Source organism: Myiozetetes cayanensis, unplaced genomic scaffold (assembly GCF_022539395.1).
Source record: "Myiozetetes cayanensis isolate MyiCay16 unplaced genomic scaffold, myiCay2020 scf7, whole genome shotgun sequence".
In the NCBI taxonomy this organism is placed as follows: domain Eukaryota; kingdom Metazoa; phylum Chordata; class Aves; order Passeriformes; family Tyrannidae; genus Myiozetetes; species Myiozetetes cayanensis.
In genome coordinates, this window is record NW_026087964.1 from 30,243,666 (window position 1) to 30,257,726 (window position 14,061).

At 38.1% G+C, this 14,061-nt stretch overlaps 1 protein-coding gene across 2 annotated transcripts in view; it reads left to right on the forward strand.

The window, feature by feature from the left end:
• Window positions 1-14,061, forward strand: part of DCTD (dCMP deaminase) — a 60,336-nt gene that overhangs the window by 7,110 nt on the left and 39,165 nt on the right. The window contains exon 1 of one of the 2 annotated variants that reach the window (XM_050338186.1): window positions 5,862-5,919. The exons of the other annotated variant lie outside the window; for it this stretch is intronic. Coding sequence (XP_050194143.1) covers window positions 5,897-5,919 — 23 coding nt within the window. The 5' untranslated portion in view covers window positions 5,862-5,896. Of the gene's footprint in view, window positions 1-5,861; window positions 5,920-14,061 lie in introns of those variants that run through there. 2 annotated transcript variants of the gene reach the window in all.

The following is a 14,061-nucleotide window of genomic DNA, read 5'->3' on the forward strand; positions in this document are numbered from 1 at the left end:
GGAGGGGCTATGAGTGAAGGGGCATATGCTGCACATCCTTCAGTGGCCTCAGCGCCAACAGCCACACTAGCAACTCCATCTGGTGAGAGCTGGAAGAAGATTCTATGATTCCATAGAGTTCAAGAGGTTTTTGGACAATGCGTTCAGACACATGATATGATTCTTGGGGTTGTCCTGCACAGGGCCAGGAGCTGGACTCAGTGATTGCTATGGGTCCCTTCCAACACAGGATATTCTATGACTCAGAGAAGCAGCAACTGGAGGTTGCAGGCTGCTGACACCTCTGCAATGGGTGTGCCTTCTACGCTATTTTCAGGGAACAAGCTGTTCTCAAGTTACATGTAGCATCACTGATCACCGGTGCTGAGATGCTGTTAAGAGAAAGCAAAGATCTGCCCAACTAAAGATAGCTTTTTAAGGTTTTAGATGGATTTCACAGATCATGAGCAAGCTAACACAAGCTCTTGTTTTGTTTTGAGAAGAGGGGGCAAAGAAATACCCCGGGGCAGGGAAGAAGATAATCAGTTGTTTATGGAAAGAAATTTTCTTGAATCAAATAAATACTTGACGGAAATCATGTTTCAGAAAAAAAAATCACAAAAAGAACATTAAAAAAAAATCTCCAAAGCACATATATGCACATTGTGTGTCCATAATGCCACATGAAAGAGTAATGCTTTTCTGTATGTACTTTAAAGAGATTTGTATTTATGTATCAACATTAATGAACAAAAGCTAAAAATAGATACAACTTTTCTGCTGTAGTAAACCTGTAGTGCTACTCCTGCCCTTTATCCTGTAAGGTAAGGAAGAAAAAGTAGTGGTACACTGCATCTTAATACAACAGAGTTTAATCTCCCTTCACAGTATTCCACATCTGTGGGATATACTTCTCCAGCAGTCTCCTTTTAATAATATATTCTAATCCATTAAACTCACTCTGGTGAGCTTGCAGCAAACCATGACATTTCCAAATCAAGGTAAAAAAAGAACCAACAAACCAGACTACAGACCTAAAATTCTTTTTCAAAACTCTTCACTTTATTCACAGAGGATTCATGTGTTTAAATATACCAAACCATCATGACAGAATAATTATTATGTCATCAAGTCATATTTTTTGAAACTATGTCAAATACTGAACTGAAGGACCTGCAGAAAACTGAGAAATAGCAAAAAAAAACCCCAACCAACCTACAAACTACGATGGATGAAAGGCAAAGCATAATGAACACATCAAAACTTTGTTTTCTCTGCTGCTGTACCCAACAGTTGATACTTTTGCAGCACTACGTGAAGTCCTGTTAGTGCAGTGATTTAAATTCTTAACCTGATCCCATATTCTAAATGGCATCCAGCCCCTGTACAGGGCAAACTGTGTCAATTCCAGGGTATGACAGAGCTTCTCAATCTCTGCAAAGTCTTGATTTTCCTGACTAACACTGGGATATAATCTAAATGGATAGTTACACATGATTTCTGAAATGTGAGATTGTCTGAATGTGCAGTTAGGCTTATTTATTGTTTTAATGTACCTGTGTAAGCAAATTGTTCTGGGACAAGTCACAAGAGCAGACTTTCTTGAAAGCAAATGCATAGCAAGTAGGAAGAAAACTACATTGCTAAACTAAGGAAAGATAATGGAATACCAAAGCAAATAGAAAAAATTTAGGGTTGCTTTCAAATTATTCCAGGAAACCCAAAGAACTGAATGTTAGTAACTGCTGAGTTTTTAATTGAAGCAAGGAAGTCAAGCAAGGGATTTTTGCATCCTCTTCAGATACTAGATTTTAATTTTAATGCTTTATATATAACAGAATTAAGCATAGCTATAGCATTTCCATATCAGAATTCTTCACTCTTGTATTTTATCAGATGTGTTTAAATCTCATCTTGAACATGTGGAAATGACTGTTTCTGTTTTGTAATTGTACATAATATGATCAAATAACTTCTTAATCTCCTCTTTGTTAAGTTTTCACTGCAAAGCTCACTTTCCAGTCACTTAATACTTTTAATTTCTCTCCTCTGACTCCACTCCAAGTAAAGGAGATCTTTCTTCTGCTTGAAATACCAGAAAGAACACTAGCACCCCATCAGCAGTCACACTAATGCCAAATATAGTGATAGGTAGCATCTATCCATCTCTGCTACAGTTTCCACATTACTTTTGCCATAGACTGGATTAACTCCTGTTAAAGCACCTCACTGGGACTTGTCTCCAAGGATTGCTACCATGACTGAAGCTCTTCTTCTAAGACAGATTCCCAGGACTAAGACCACCATTCTCTTACATACTTGTTTCCCAGATAACATGATGTTTTATTTTTCCTGTTGAAACCCATATCGTTTCCTTTTAGCATCACATTCCAAAGCTCTAATTCCCATCCCAGTGCCATCACTCGTTTTTTCACAACTTACTGTTGGAACAGGAAGTATTTTATTAGCATCACTTATTAACACTTAATGTGCCTTTTCCCCAGCTACAAGAGAGAAGTATTTCTTGAAATGTCTGATTTTTTTCTGCATTACGTCTAATTCTGTTGGCCATCCATTTTACCATTTGTGATATCAGAATGTGAAAAGCTAAACTACACAAAGTCAAAACACAGGACTCAAAGTAGACCTGTCTTTTTGAGCTCTGATGTCATCAGAATTATTCTGTGGAAGCTGACATACATTTTAAGGTTTTTCAAGCAAGGATTTGTTTATACGTCTATTTTAGCAGAATTCGTTGTGATTTAATTAATGTAGCATGAAAAAATAAAAAAGGGATTATTTTTCTTTTTTCACAATTGTTTAGTATAATCTTAATATCATCCATTAATCTTAAAATCCATAAACTTTCTCCAGAAAGGCCACACAACTTCCTATAACTTTAAAAATATAAGGGCTAATAGTTTTAAGGATAACAATAAAAGTGTCATTAAGACCTTACTTCAGCCCTATTGTTCTTGCTTTATGTCACTGACACCTTATTTCACAATGTATATTTTTTGACTAACCACAAAATGATTTGAACTGTTTATTAGTTAGCCTAAATTTATTTTGTAAAGATATAATAATTTTGCTTTTATAAAGTGAATTTACAACCCAAGAAAACACATTCAAAAACCCCTGGGCTTAGAGAAATTCAGTACTCTTGAGTTTCTTTTGCTAAGGGCCCCTTTAATATTTTGACAAGTCACCTGAACACTTTTCATTTCCCATCTATTCCTAGACAGTCCTTCATGTCCCCAGCCCTGAACCCTGCCTCCTTTCCAAAAAATCTCGGTCATCTTTCCTTCAGGGACAGCTTGACAAATCAATGCCGTGATAAAGGTTTAGCACTCCTGCTGCTGCTCTGACTCCCCATCTGCCTGGAAGAGCTGCCATGAGAGTGCAGAAATGGATGTAACCCTTTACTGTAGCACATTCTGGACATTTTTCTGCCACGTGAAGTTGTGATTTATGGCTCAAATTAATGAACACATGCTACTGCCTCCCCTCAGGGCTGTTTGGGAGGGACCTTTTGGAGCCACCCAGCTGTGACAATGGAAAGCAGCAGACCCCTTCGGTTTCTGTAGGAGCAACACCTGGACCTCTCCATCCTGCTGGGAACACTAGAGATAGCAGGAGGTATTTTATCTCATGGAATGTGGAGACAGGCAGCTTCTGCCTCAGCAGCCAGACTGCATTGCTTCACTGAGCGGGCCTGGCTGACTGCATCCTCATCCTCCTACCATCAGCCCAGTTTTAAGTAGGGAGGATGCTGGCATGCTTCTCCTCTGTCAGCAGAGCAGACTAATAGGACTTTTTCCAATAGCTTGAGCTTTCTTCAAAGTTTTCTACAGTCACAGACAGAAATCACAACAGGTATTAAACATACCATGATCTACTTTGAAACTTCTTTTCAAACCGCTAGCCTAGGGACTTGAGAAATACTGATTACCATCTGACACTTTTGAAATACTAATACTAATATTAGTACTACTAATAGTAATAATAATTATACTTTGGAAGGCTCTAAAAGGAAGTTTACGTCTAAAATGCCCATAGGAAGGGGATGATTCAGAATCAATTATGCTAATACAATAACTATTATACTCAATAAATCAACATGTTCTTATTATTATACCCAGGTTTATATTATTACATCCAGAGGGGAAACAAGTGTCACAAACACGTGAACAAAAGGTTTCTTCTGGCAGGATCAAACTATATGAAGCTAGAGATCTGCAGTGTTTCAGAAGGCTTGAGGCACTTTCAGAATTCAGTCTTTCTGACTGCCTAACTGCCTACACATAAAAGTTTCAAATCTGTTTGCATGCTTAGATTTTAAGATGACATGTAGATAACAGGTCACATAAGTGCAGGTACAGTGCAGTATTTGGAAGATCTGAGCCCTGTAAATCTGCAGAAGCTTGGGAAGTTAGCAAAATGCAACTCTAAGTTAAATAGCAAAAATATGATAATTTATATATGTCTAATTTGACAATGCATTAGGTTTTGCTATTCTCTGCTAAGAATGATACCTTTAATCTCTTGCTGCATCTAAACATTTATTTGACAAAGATAAGCACAATTTTTTCATCAATATTACAAAAATTGTGCCGAAAACAAAAATATTGTTGCCATGGGACAAAACTTTAGATAATATATGCAGAAGTTACAGTAGCATACAGAAGTTAATATTTTGTAGCCATTTTCATTAGGGAAAATCTATATTAACAGTTAGCATTTTTTTCCTCAGCCAAGTGCTTTCAAAACGTTTGTTAATTAAAACCTTTATATCTTTCAGACAGTAAAAGTGCTTTTTCCAACATGCATCAGCTATGTAACTTATTTTATTAGTAGTTTAGTAATAAAGTCAGATAAAACTTTGATTTAGTAATTAGCATTTACGGAATGCTTTCTGCCTTTGAAGCACTATGCAAACATTAACTAATTAATTCTTGCAACTAACTCCCCTGTAATTTGGGGAAGCAAGTATATTCATACACATTTGCCTGTGGTTTAAGGAAGAAAGTATTATCTCAGACATGTTATGAAACAGAGAATTAAGACATATCAAATAGTTATTCACTTAAGTCCACAAAGATGGAAGCATTGTCAAAGTAAATAACTCAATTATTGTAATGGTTTATTCTGGCAGGCAGCTGAACACCACACAGCTGTTTGCTCACTGTCCCCCTGCCACTGGGATGGGAGAGTGAACTGGGAAAATAAAAAAAGTAAAATTCATGGTTTGAGATAAAAGACAGTTTATTAGGACAGAAAAGAAAGGAATAATAACAGTAATAAAAGAAGAAGAAGGAGACTTGTAATATACAAAACAAGTGATGTACAATGCGATTGCTCACCACCTACTGATCAATGCCCAGCCAGTTCCCGAGCAGTGGCACCTGGCCAGTTTTCCTGCTAGCTTATACACTGAGCACTCTTGCAACTCCTGTACCTGTTGCTCTAGGGTTGAGCTTGATTTTTCATCCCACTTCCTCGTGCCTCTCCATGTTCACGGAGATAAAACCACAGGGTGACCTATGGTGTGTACCCACTATATCCTCTCTCTTGAGCAGCGGAGTGCTTAGTCCTAATAGCTGAGATACTGGTCTCAGCTGTACAGGTGAGGAGTAGAACATCTCCTCTCTGAATTGCTGGAACTCCCATGTCAGTTTCTCAGACAGTTTCTCCACAGTCGAGACATAGGCTATAATGAGGCAGAAATATTTGTTTCATATTGCTGGAGCTGACCATCCAGTTCACCCTCTGTTTGTCCCTCTCTGTCTTTCTAGGTCACTACTGAGAATGAGTTGGCACACCATCATGTTGTGCTCCATATGAACTTCCTCTATAAGGGTCATATGCACTTGACTTCATCTGTATCTTTGGATAACTGCTCATTGTTCAGGTCATTATGAATCACCTCCATGCCCTCAGGTACCGAGTGCCTTTTCTCCGTTTGCCTAGGTGACATAAAACATCTTCTTTGAAGGGATACTTTGCCCTAAGGCCTGAGAGGTGTCTCCTCCAGAGGTGGAGGACTTATTTTCCTATTGCATTGTCAGTGCCCTCTTCCCTAGAAAAGGATCCCAGTTGTTTGGCTTTCCTACCCTTGAATTCTAGGCTACTGGCCTCATTCTCCCAGCAGCAGAACTGTCAGGTGACAATGTGCTCACCTGGATGATGGCTAAAATCTTTTTTGATGAGGTGCATATCTCATATCTCACCCAGGGATGAGTTATCACCTCCTCTGTGAGTTCTGCCTTTTCTTTCTCCTGTTCTCCTCATGGCCCTGCAATATCTGTCACTTTCTCATCAGATCCAGACACTTCCTCTTCCCTCTGAGGGTACTGGGTAGTGTTGAACAGGGCATGGTTGGCCATTGGAAGTTCCCACTGTCCTTGGTACTTGCTCATACTGTCCCCCACACCCTACCACTGATAACTATCCAGCCTTGGGGTAGATCTCTGCATGGTATTCTTAAATAATTGTTTAAACAAGACCTAAAACACAATCAGGAGTAGGAAACGTATCAACAGGAATATGCTGGTTTGAACATCCCAAGGATATTAACAATTTTCAGGAGCTGTTGTAACTAGCCTGGAGGAGAAGGGGAAGGTAAAAGAGAAAGGAAAAGTGGAGAAGCAGGGGAAAGTGTCCTCGCCTGCGTCCCACACAGACAGGACTCTCTGAGGAGAAAAGGTAAAGAGCTGTAATTATTAGTAATAGTTTCTGAGAGATGGCTTCCAAAATACTGAGATGACAGCAATGCTGAGTACAAATACCAGATCAGTCTCATGACCAGTAATTTTATCATATCATAAGCCAGTGTGACAAAGCACAACAAAATGATACCCTTAATCCAGCCCCCAGAGGTCATAAACAGCACAACAGGGAACATACGCAGCAAACAAAGTGTTACATAACACAACCCTAAGAACAAGCACAACAGCTCTGAGAGCAAATAATCAACATTGTGAACAGAAACTATTAAACAATTTTATGAATGCTCATAACAAATTTGTTTTAACACGCTTTGGTCGGATCTGTCATTATCTCAACACTTTGTGCCCCATGTTGGGCAAAACCAAAAAAGAGTGTCATGGTTTAACCCAGCAGGCAGCCAACCACCACACTGATGCTCACTCACAAACCCCCTGGGATGGGAGAGAGAACTGGGAAAGAAAAAAAAAAGTAAAATTCATGGGTTGAGATAAGGACAGTTTAATAGGACAGAAAAGGGAGAGAAAATAATAATAATGATGATGATAATAATAGTATACAATACAAGTGATGAACAATGCAATTGTTCACCTCATGCTGATTGATGTGCAGCCAGTTCTTGAGCCCCTCTTCAGCTTTTCCCCTAGTTTATATACTGAGCTTGATGCCATATCCCTTTGGCTAGTTTGAGTCAACTGTGATAGCTGTGTCTTCTTCCTGCTTCCTGTGCCACCCAACCTGCTCACTGGTGGGGTGGGATGAAAAGCTGAAAAGTCCATGACTTCGCAACAACTGAAACATCAATGTGTTATCAACGTTATTTTCATCCTAAATCCAAACTACAGTACCCTACCAGATACTAGGAAGAAAATTAACTCTATTGCAGCTGAAACTAGGACAATTATTCCCTTCATCCTCTTCTGTACTCCACTCACTCAGCTCTTTTTACTGATTTTCTCTGGCAGGGTTCAGCCAGGTCTGCCAAAACAAAGCACAGGAAAGCAAGGCAAAGTAAGACAAAGGAAAGAAAAGCAAAGCTTTGGATACTAAGCAGGCCCCTTCATCTTCTCTTAACCCAGCATCTCAGGCCACTTGCATGTGGTACGTGCATACCTCAGGAACACTGTTTACACAATAGGTTTGTCCATGTCTTCTGGCCACAAGTGTGTGACCATCAGACAAGGAGGGGACCACAGCAAAGGGTTGCAGTGGGGAATCTCCTTGGGGGTCCCAGCCCCTGCACCTCACAGAATCAGTCACATCTGACAAAGCAGGCATGTGAGGCCGAGAGCAGGGAAGGGGTGATATGCAGGATCCTCAGTGTCAAGGTGCAGCAGGTACACAAGTGTTACACTTTACAGGTTTATCTATGTAGCAGTGCTCCTCCAGGCATCTCTGACCTCACTAATGAACTCTGCCCACTCTGATCTACCACCATCACCACAATACAAAGACAACGTTTAAATAAAAGCAGTGTTCTCCTGCTGACAGCTTGCTTTATCTCTGCTTTGAGTGCAACCTGCTGCAAGTATTTATTATGGTAAAAGAGGAATATTGTTTGTTCCCTTTCTTTCCTAAGGCTTTACTGATTTGTGGCCTACAATATAGCTTTCCTGATTACTGCAACCCATCTAACCACTATGTTATACAGCATTTTAGCCATATGATAGATATGTAGCTCTGTATATGTTGCAGGTGGCAGGAGGAGAGTACAAGCCACAAGAAGGCTATGCCATGACCCTGATGGTATCAGAGGGCCATCGGGAGTCATTTGTAGGTTTACTACTGTGAAAGGCAAGTAAGCTGTCTTGATTTACAAGCTTTAGGAACTTTCCTGAAATTAAAATACTTTTTTTACAGCAAATAAAGGCCATTAATAAGATTCCAACTTAATGGCTTGTTTTCAGTGAAATTAAGGTTTCCATAATGTACAAAAAATTCCAATTGTTTATAATTTTTTTGGTTTTGCTAAATGTTTGGAATTACTATTACTTTGTTAGTTTTTGTAAGTGTACTTTTGTTTGAGTGATGAAATCATAAGCGAGAAATCAATTGTATTACTGCTGTGTATCAGTTTCTCTTCAACAAACATTTAAAAAATCCAAGAAACTTCAGGACATTTTTAATAGCTCAACCAAAGTTTTCATATATCATGGTGTCTTCTTCAAGCAAGAAATACAGAGTGAAAGAGCAACAGAGAGATATCTGCTAATGCACACTCCATCATTACATTCAGATAAATAATAAAATTAAATAATGTAGGAGGTTTGTAAAGGTTAGAGAATTAGGGACTAAGCACCCCTTGGTGATCAGCTATTTGTTATATATTTAAGAGTAACTTTTTGTGATTTTGTTTCTGTAACCTGAACCTATCAAGTGGAGACTACTAGAAAACAGAACAGTGCTGTGTTTTGTATTTGTTATGCCAAGCACTATTTCTCTATGGAAACGAACAGATTTTTTTTTTTTTTTGCTATTTTATTGTATTTATAATTAGCTGTCTGAAAAAAAAAGTTCCATCTTTTAGCATCTGCAGTGATGCATTGATTCTCTCATTACAGCAAATACACATGACCCCCGGTGTTCAACTGTAAACAATAATAGTTACTGGCTTCATTAGGAAGCTAGCAGATGGCTTATAAGTTCTCATGGTAGCATTTATCCATTTGAGGCTTGCAGTGTGCAAATGTTTGTCTTTTAAACAGGATAAAACAATGTAAAAGGGACTCTGTGCTTTGTTTTTATTAGTAGCAATTCATTTGTTTTGCAGATTTGAATCTATGATGCACTGTCAATATTTCCTGGCTGCAGGTAAACTACTCTCTGGGCTTTGCCTCTGTGGCATTTTCTGTAGCAGAAGAAAGGAGGTCAAATGCTATTTCTGGAGCTTTGACAGAGCTGTATTTTTCTGAGTAGGACTCATGTTAGAAAACCAAACTGCCTCCCCTCCCCTTCCTTCCCTTCCCTTCCCGTGATGCCCCCTTTCATCAGACAGGCAGTACTGCCTATAGTGTCCTCTGCGCAGACTGGGGATCTGACCATGGCAATCATTAGTGCCCTTCTGTCATTCCAAAACATTTACACAGCCAAACTTTTGCGCACAGTTTTGGAATAACAGCTCGTTTACTGTCATCACCAGTCTGGTGCCCAGAGTGTGAGGAGCTTCAGGATGCTTCCCAGATAGGCTGTAGGCAGTTGCAATGATTGTCAAACATAGCATAACTTATGATTGTCAGACATAACACTGATTATCTCAATAGGCAGAGCTATCTGAAAATGAGTTAATATTCAGTAAAATTTGGTAGAGCATAAGAGCACTTTTAAAACAGAGCAGTGTGTGAGTCTCTGATGGTTTTTCCCATACTCTGAATACAGCTCAGGCTCTCATTATTATTTTCACGTACTTGGTTTTGTTGGTAGCTGGAATCAAGCTACATTATGAGGAAATAGACACAGGGTTCTTCTACTAAATATGGTGTTAAATACCTCCAGTTTTCCTTGAAAGCACAGACACGTGGTGGTGCAAATTTCCTCACAACTGCATTACAATGGATCAGCACATGGAAGAGCCAATAATTAGTTCATAGTTCATGTTCATTCTATATTGGCTTCTCATGGTTTCTTCACATAAGCATTTGACTTACAGTTTTTACTGTATGAAGGGTGCTCTTAAGCCATTTGAAATCAGCCATTTGTTTCAGAAAGGACTGCCAAAAATTAGAAACCTTTGTATAGGGAAAGTCTTATTTTGAGGGTTTAAATGAACCTGACTGCCTGGGACTTGTGTTTCCTTAATGTACAGTAAGTGCATGAGTATCAAATTAGGGTAATTGGAGTAAACAATGATCTAGTAAGTATTTAGTGTTTCATATTGTATTTTCAAGTTCAATATTCAGTTTTTAAATTCAAAAAAATTTTTTTTTTTGGAGGGACATTATATATGCTGGAAGAGAGATTGGAATTTTGCTTTCAGAGCATGTATTTTCACTTTTTATCTTCTTCTGTTTTATTAAAAATAGTATTTGCATAAAAAAATTTCTTTCTTCTAAGCACATCTGCTCTTAATTCTACCTCACCCTAAGATCTAACCCTTTGCATGTGATATCTTCAATGAAGAATGAGCAGCAGGAGCTGATGAGCTTTCAAGAAATAAAGATCTTATTTTCATGCAAATGTACTAGTAATTAAAATCGATGGGAGAAAAGAAAAAGGCAACTCAATATGCAACACCTTCAAATGTAATGTGAAGTATAATAGTTTTAAACTTTTCCATAAGAACACCCAGATTATTTAAGTGGTTTCATTTTGAGAACAGTAATAATTGTCATTCAGATTAATGGGTTAGTTTTTCTTATCAAAAGACACCTTTAAAATAAGTTTAGGGGTAATAGAAGTTTTAAAGGTTGGGTTTTTTCCCTGTAGTTTGAAATAATGTTGGTGAAATTCTCAACTAAACTGAATTTCAATTCAAGCCTGTAGGTGAAGTATAGCTGTACTTAAACAGCCAGCCTAAGGCCTACTACATACCCAACATGCTTCCATTACAGAAAGTATGCCAAGCTGTGTCTTCAGCATTTACTGTTGCATCATCAACCAACTTGCTTTCCTGAAGGAAGCATTTTACACAAAAAATGCTCTGTTTTTATTTTTACCATTCCTTATTAATCACTTCAAATCTTCTCCTCTTCCCCTCCCCTCCCCTCCCCTGTCCTTTCCTCTCCTCTCATTTTAGATCTTGAGGATTCTCTATTCTCATGTCACATGAGCACAATTCACAATAAAATAAAAACCTTGTCTAAACATTGAACCTGGTTCTGTTCATACACAGCTGTTTTGCAGCTGTAAGGCTGCAAAGTTGGAATGCATAAAGAACTTCTGCCATTTTATCCTATGCTGTTTAACTATTATCCCATTATGATAGGTGCGTCTCTATTGATTAGAAATAAGTTTATTTCAGATGGGTTTGGAGAGTCTGGGCATTATATACATTTATATATATATTTTTATATATATACACACACATATATACATACAGCTATATTGATATATATACACATATATATGCTAGAAAACTGCATAATTTAGTTCCCACAGAATAAAGAAGTGAGGTATTGATGATTTATTGATTACCACTTACATTTAGATGATGTGATACAGGAGCTAATAAATAATGTAAGACCACCATACAGACCATAACTGATGACCATTTAGTTATAAATGAGCTACCAATAAGTACATTTAATATAATAATTGTTTTAAATATAATAACATAAAGGAAGCAACTCACCATAAGTCCTTTCTTTTATAGTACAGTAGTAAGATTCCTTCCATTTCTGCTTCTATCCTCATTTCATTTTCATAGCTTCATTCACTACATGCCTATTAAATATATTATTATATTTCTTCCAAGCTATTAGAATGACTTATAGAAAATTTCTGGATGTCTTGAAAGCTTCATAAAAGAAACAATTAAATGGAAAATTGTCCAGAACAGGATCCCAAGAAACTATTCTCAAATGCATTGGGTCTATTTGTATTCATCATTGTACTCACCAAGAGTAGGAATAATACCACTGATGCCAGACATGCTAACAGCAGATTGCTCTATTTTGCATATCCTACCAAAAATGGTTATTAGTATTGCAAAACTGAGCATTCAAAAGTTAGAAGCTGACAATATTATGAAAAGAAGCGTTAGGAGATTGCTTTGAGGAGGGAGAGTAGGGATAATTTGCATCTTAATGTGCGGATACAAAATCTAGAAATCTACCAAAGGTGGGTATCTGAATGTCTTTGAGGAAAAATTCTTTACAAAAATACTAGATATGAAGTATGGATCTAAGATTCATCAGAGAGTTTGACAGCACCTTTAAATTACCATCACCCAGTAAGATGATGAAAATATCTAAGATACATTAAGAATTAAGCAAGAACAGCCACAGGCTGTTATTGTTTATGATTCAAGAGAATCATAAAGAAAAACCATGAACAATCTCCATACTGACTTAGAAATGTTTAATAACATAGAGGAACTACAAAGACCAACACTAAACTGGTCAGCAGAGATGAGTTCAACCTCTTGCTGTGAGAAGGATTTAGATGGGACAAGGAGAAGGTTTATTTTCTTCTCAGTACCTTGAACTCCAGCACAAAAACCTCTCAGGAAGGATACCTCACAATCACTGCTTTCAGTCTTATTTTCTGCATAGGCATCTGACATCAGTAGGAAGACAGCTGTATTGCTCTATGTAGTGAAGGTTAGAACTCACTGTGGAAAAAAACCCGACCTATCTATTCTATTCACTTCCTTATGCTGCACTTAGTATCTTGGTATTAGAATTCCTTCCAATAATGTGATACAATTACTATCCTCATTTAACCTCTGCCCTAAAAACACTGGGGAAACATAAATGTGTAATTTTGTTTTGCTTCATTGAGGAGGGGGTCTGTTTTATAGTTTAGCTGGTCTTGCACATGAAACGGAAGGTAGTGACTCTGTGTGATTGTTTTTTGTTTCTGTAAGAATCGATTCAATTTTTTTTTCTACCCCCTACCCTCAGTCCCTCCAGAATTTTGTCTATCATACAGGTCATGTTATTCTGACATAGGCTGGCAGTGGAGCAACTCTGCCAAAATCACATTCTTCACCCTCTAGATTTCAGTCAGCTTGGCTTGAGGCTGCAGAATACTGAGATCTCAGATCTTCAGAGTTCAAATCAATGAAAAATAAATATGAAGAGTGCAGAATGAATTTTACGTGTCCAAAATTGACTCCGATTTTCAGAAGATGAAAATTAGGCTACAGCACCTGAAGAGCTGCAGGTTTTACTCTGCCTTGCTATAATGTAGGTAACTGAAGTAAGAATAACAAAATAAGATAATTATCTAATGCAGTTCAACAAAAACAACTGCCTGAGAGGGAGCATTAGTCTTAAAGGCAGAGATGTAAGAATCCACAAACAGTCCAGAATTAAGGACTGAGTTGGCCACTAACTGCTTTCTATTTTCAGAGCTCTTCTATTTTATATGAGCTCTTCAAGTATCATCTCTTATTTCTTTGCTTCAGCTTCAGCTAAGTGTTCCTTTGTGAGCTGTTGTTGACAAAAGAATAAGCTATCTTGATGCTAATGAGTATGGTCATATGCGAAGTGTAGCTTACACTTGCTGTTGCCTTAATCTTCACAGAATCACAGAATTGTTAGGGTTGGAAGGGACCTCTGGAGATCATCCAGTCCATTCCTGCCAAAGCAGAGTCACCTAGAGCTGGTTATACAGGAATGTGTTCAGGTGGGTTTTGAATGTCTCCAGAGAGGGAGATTCCACAGCTTCCCCGGGCAGCCTGTCCCAGTGCTCTGC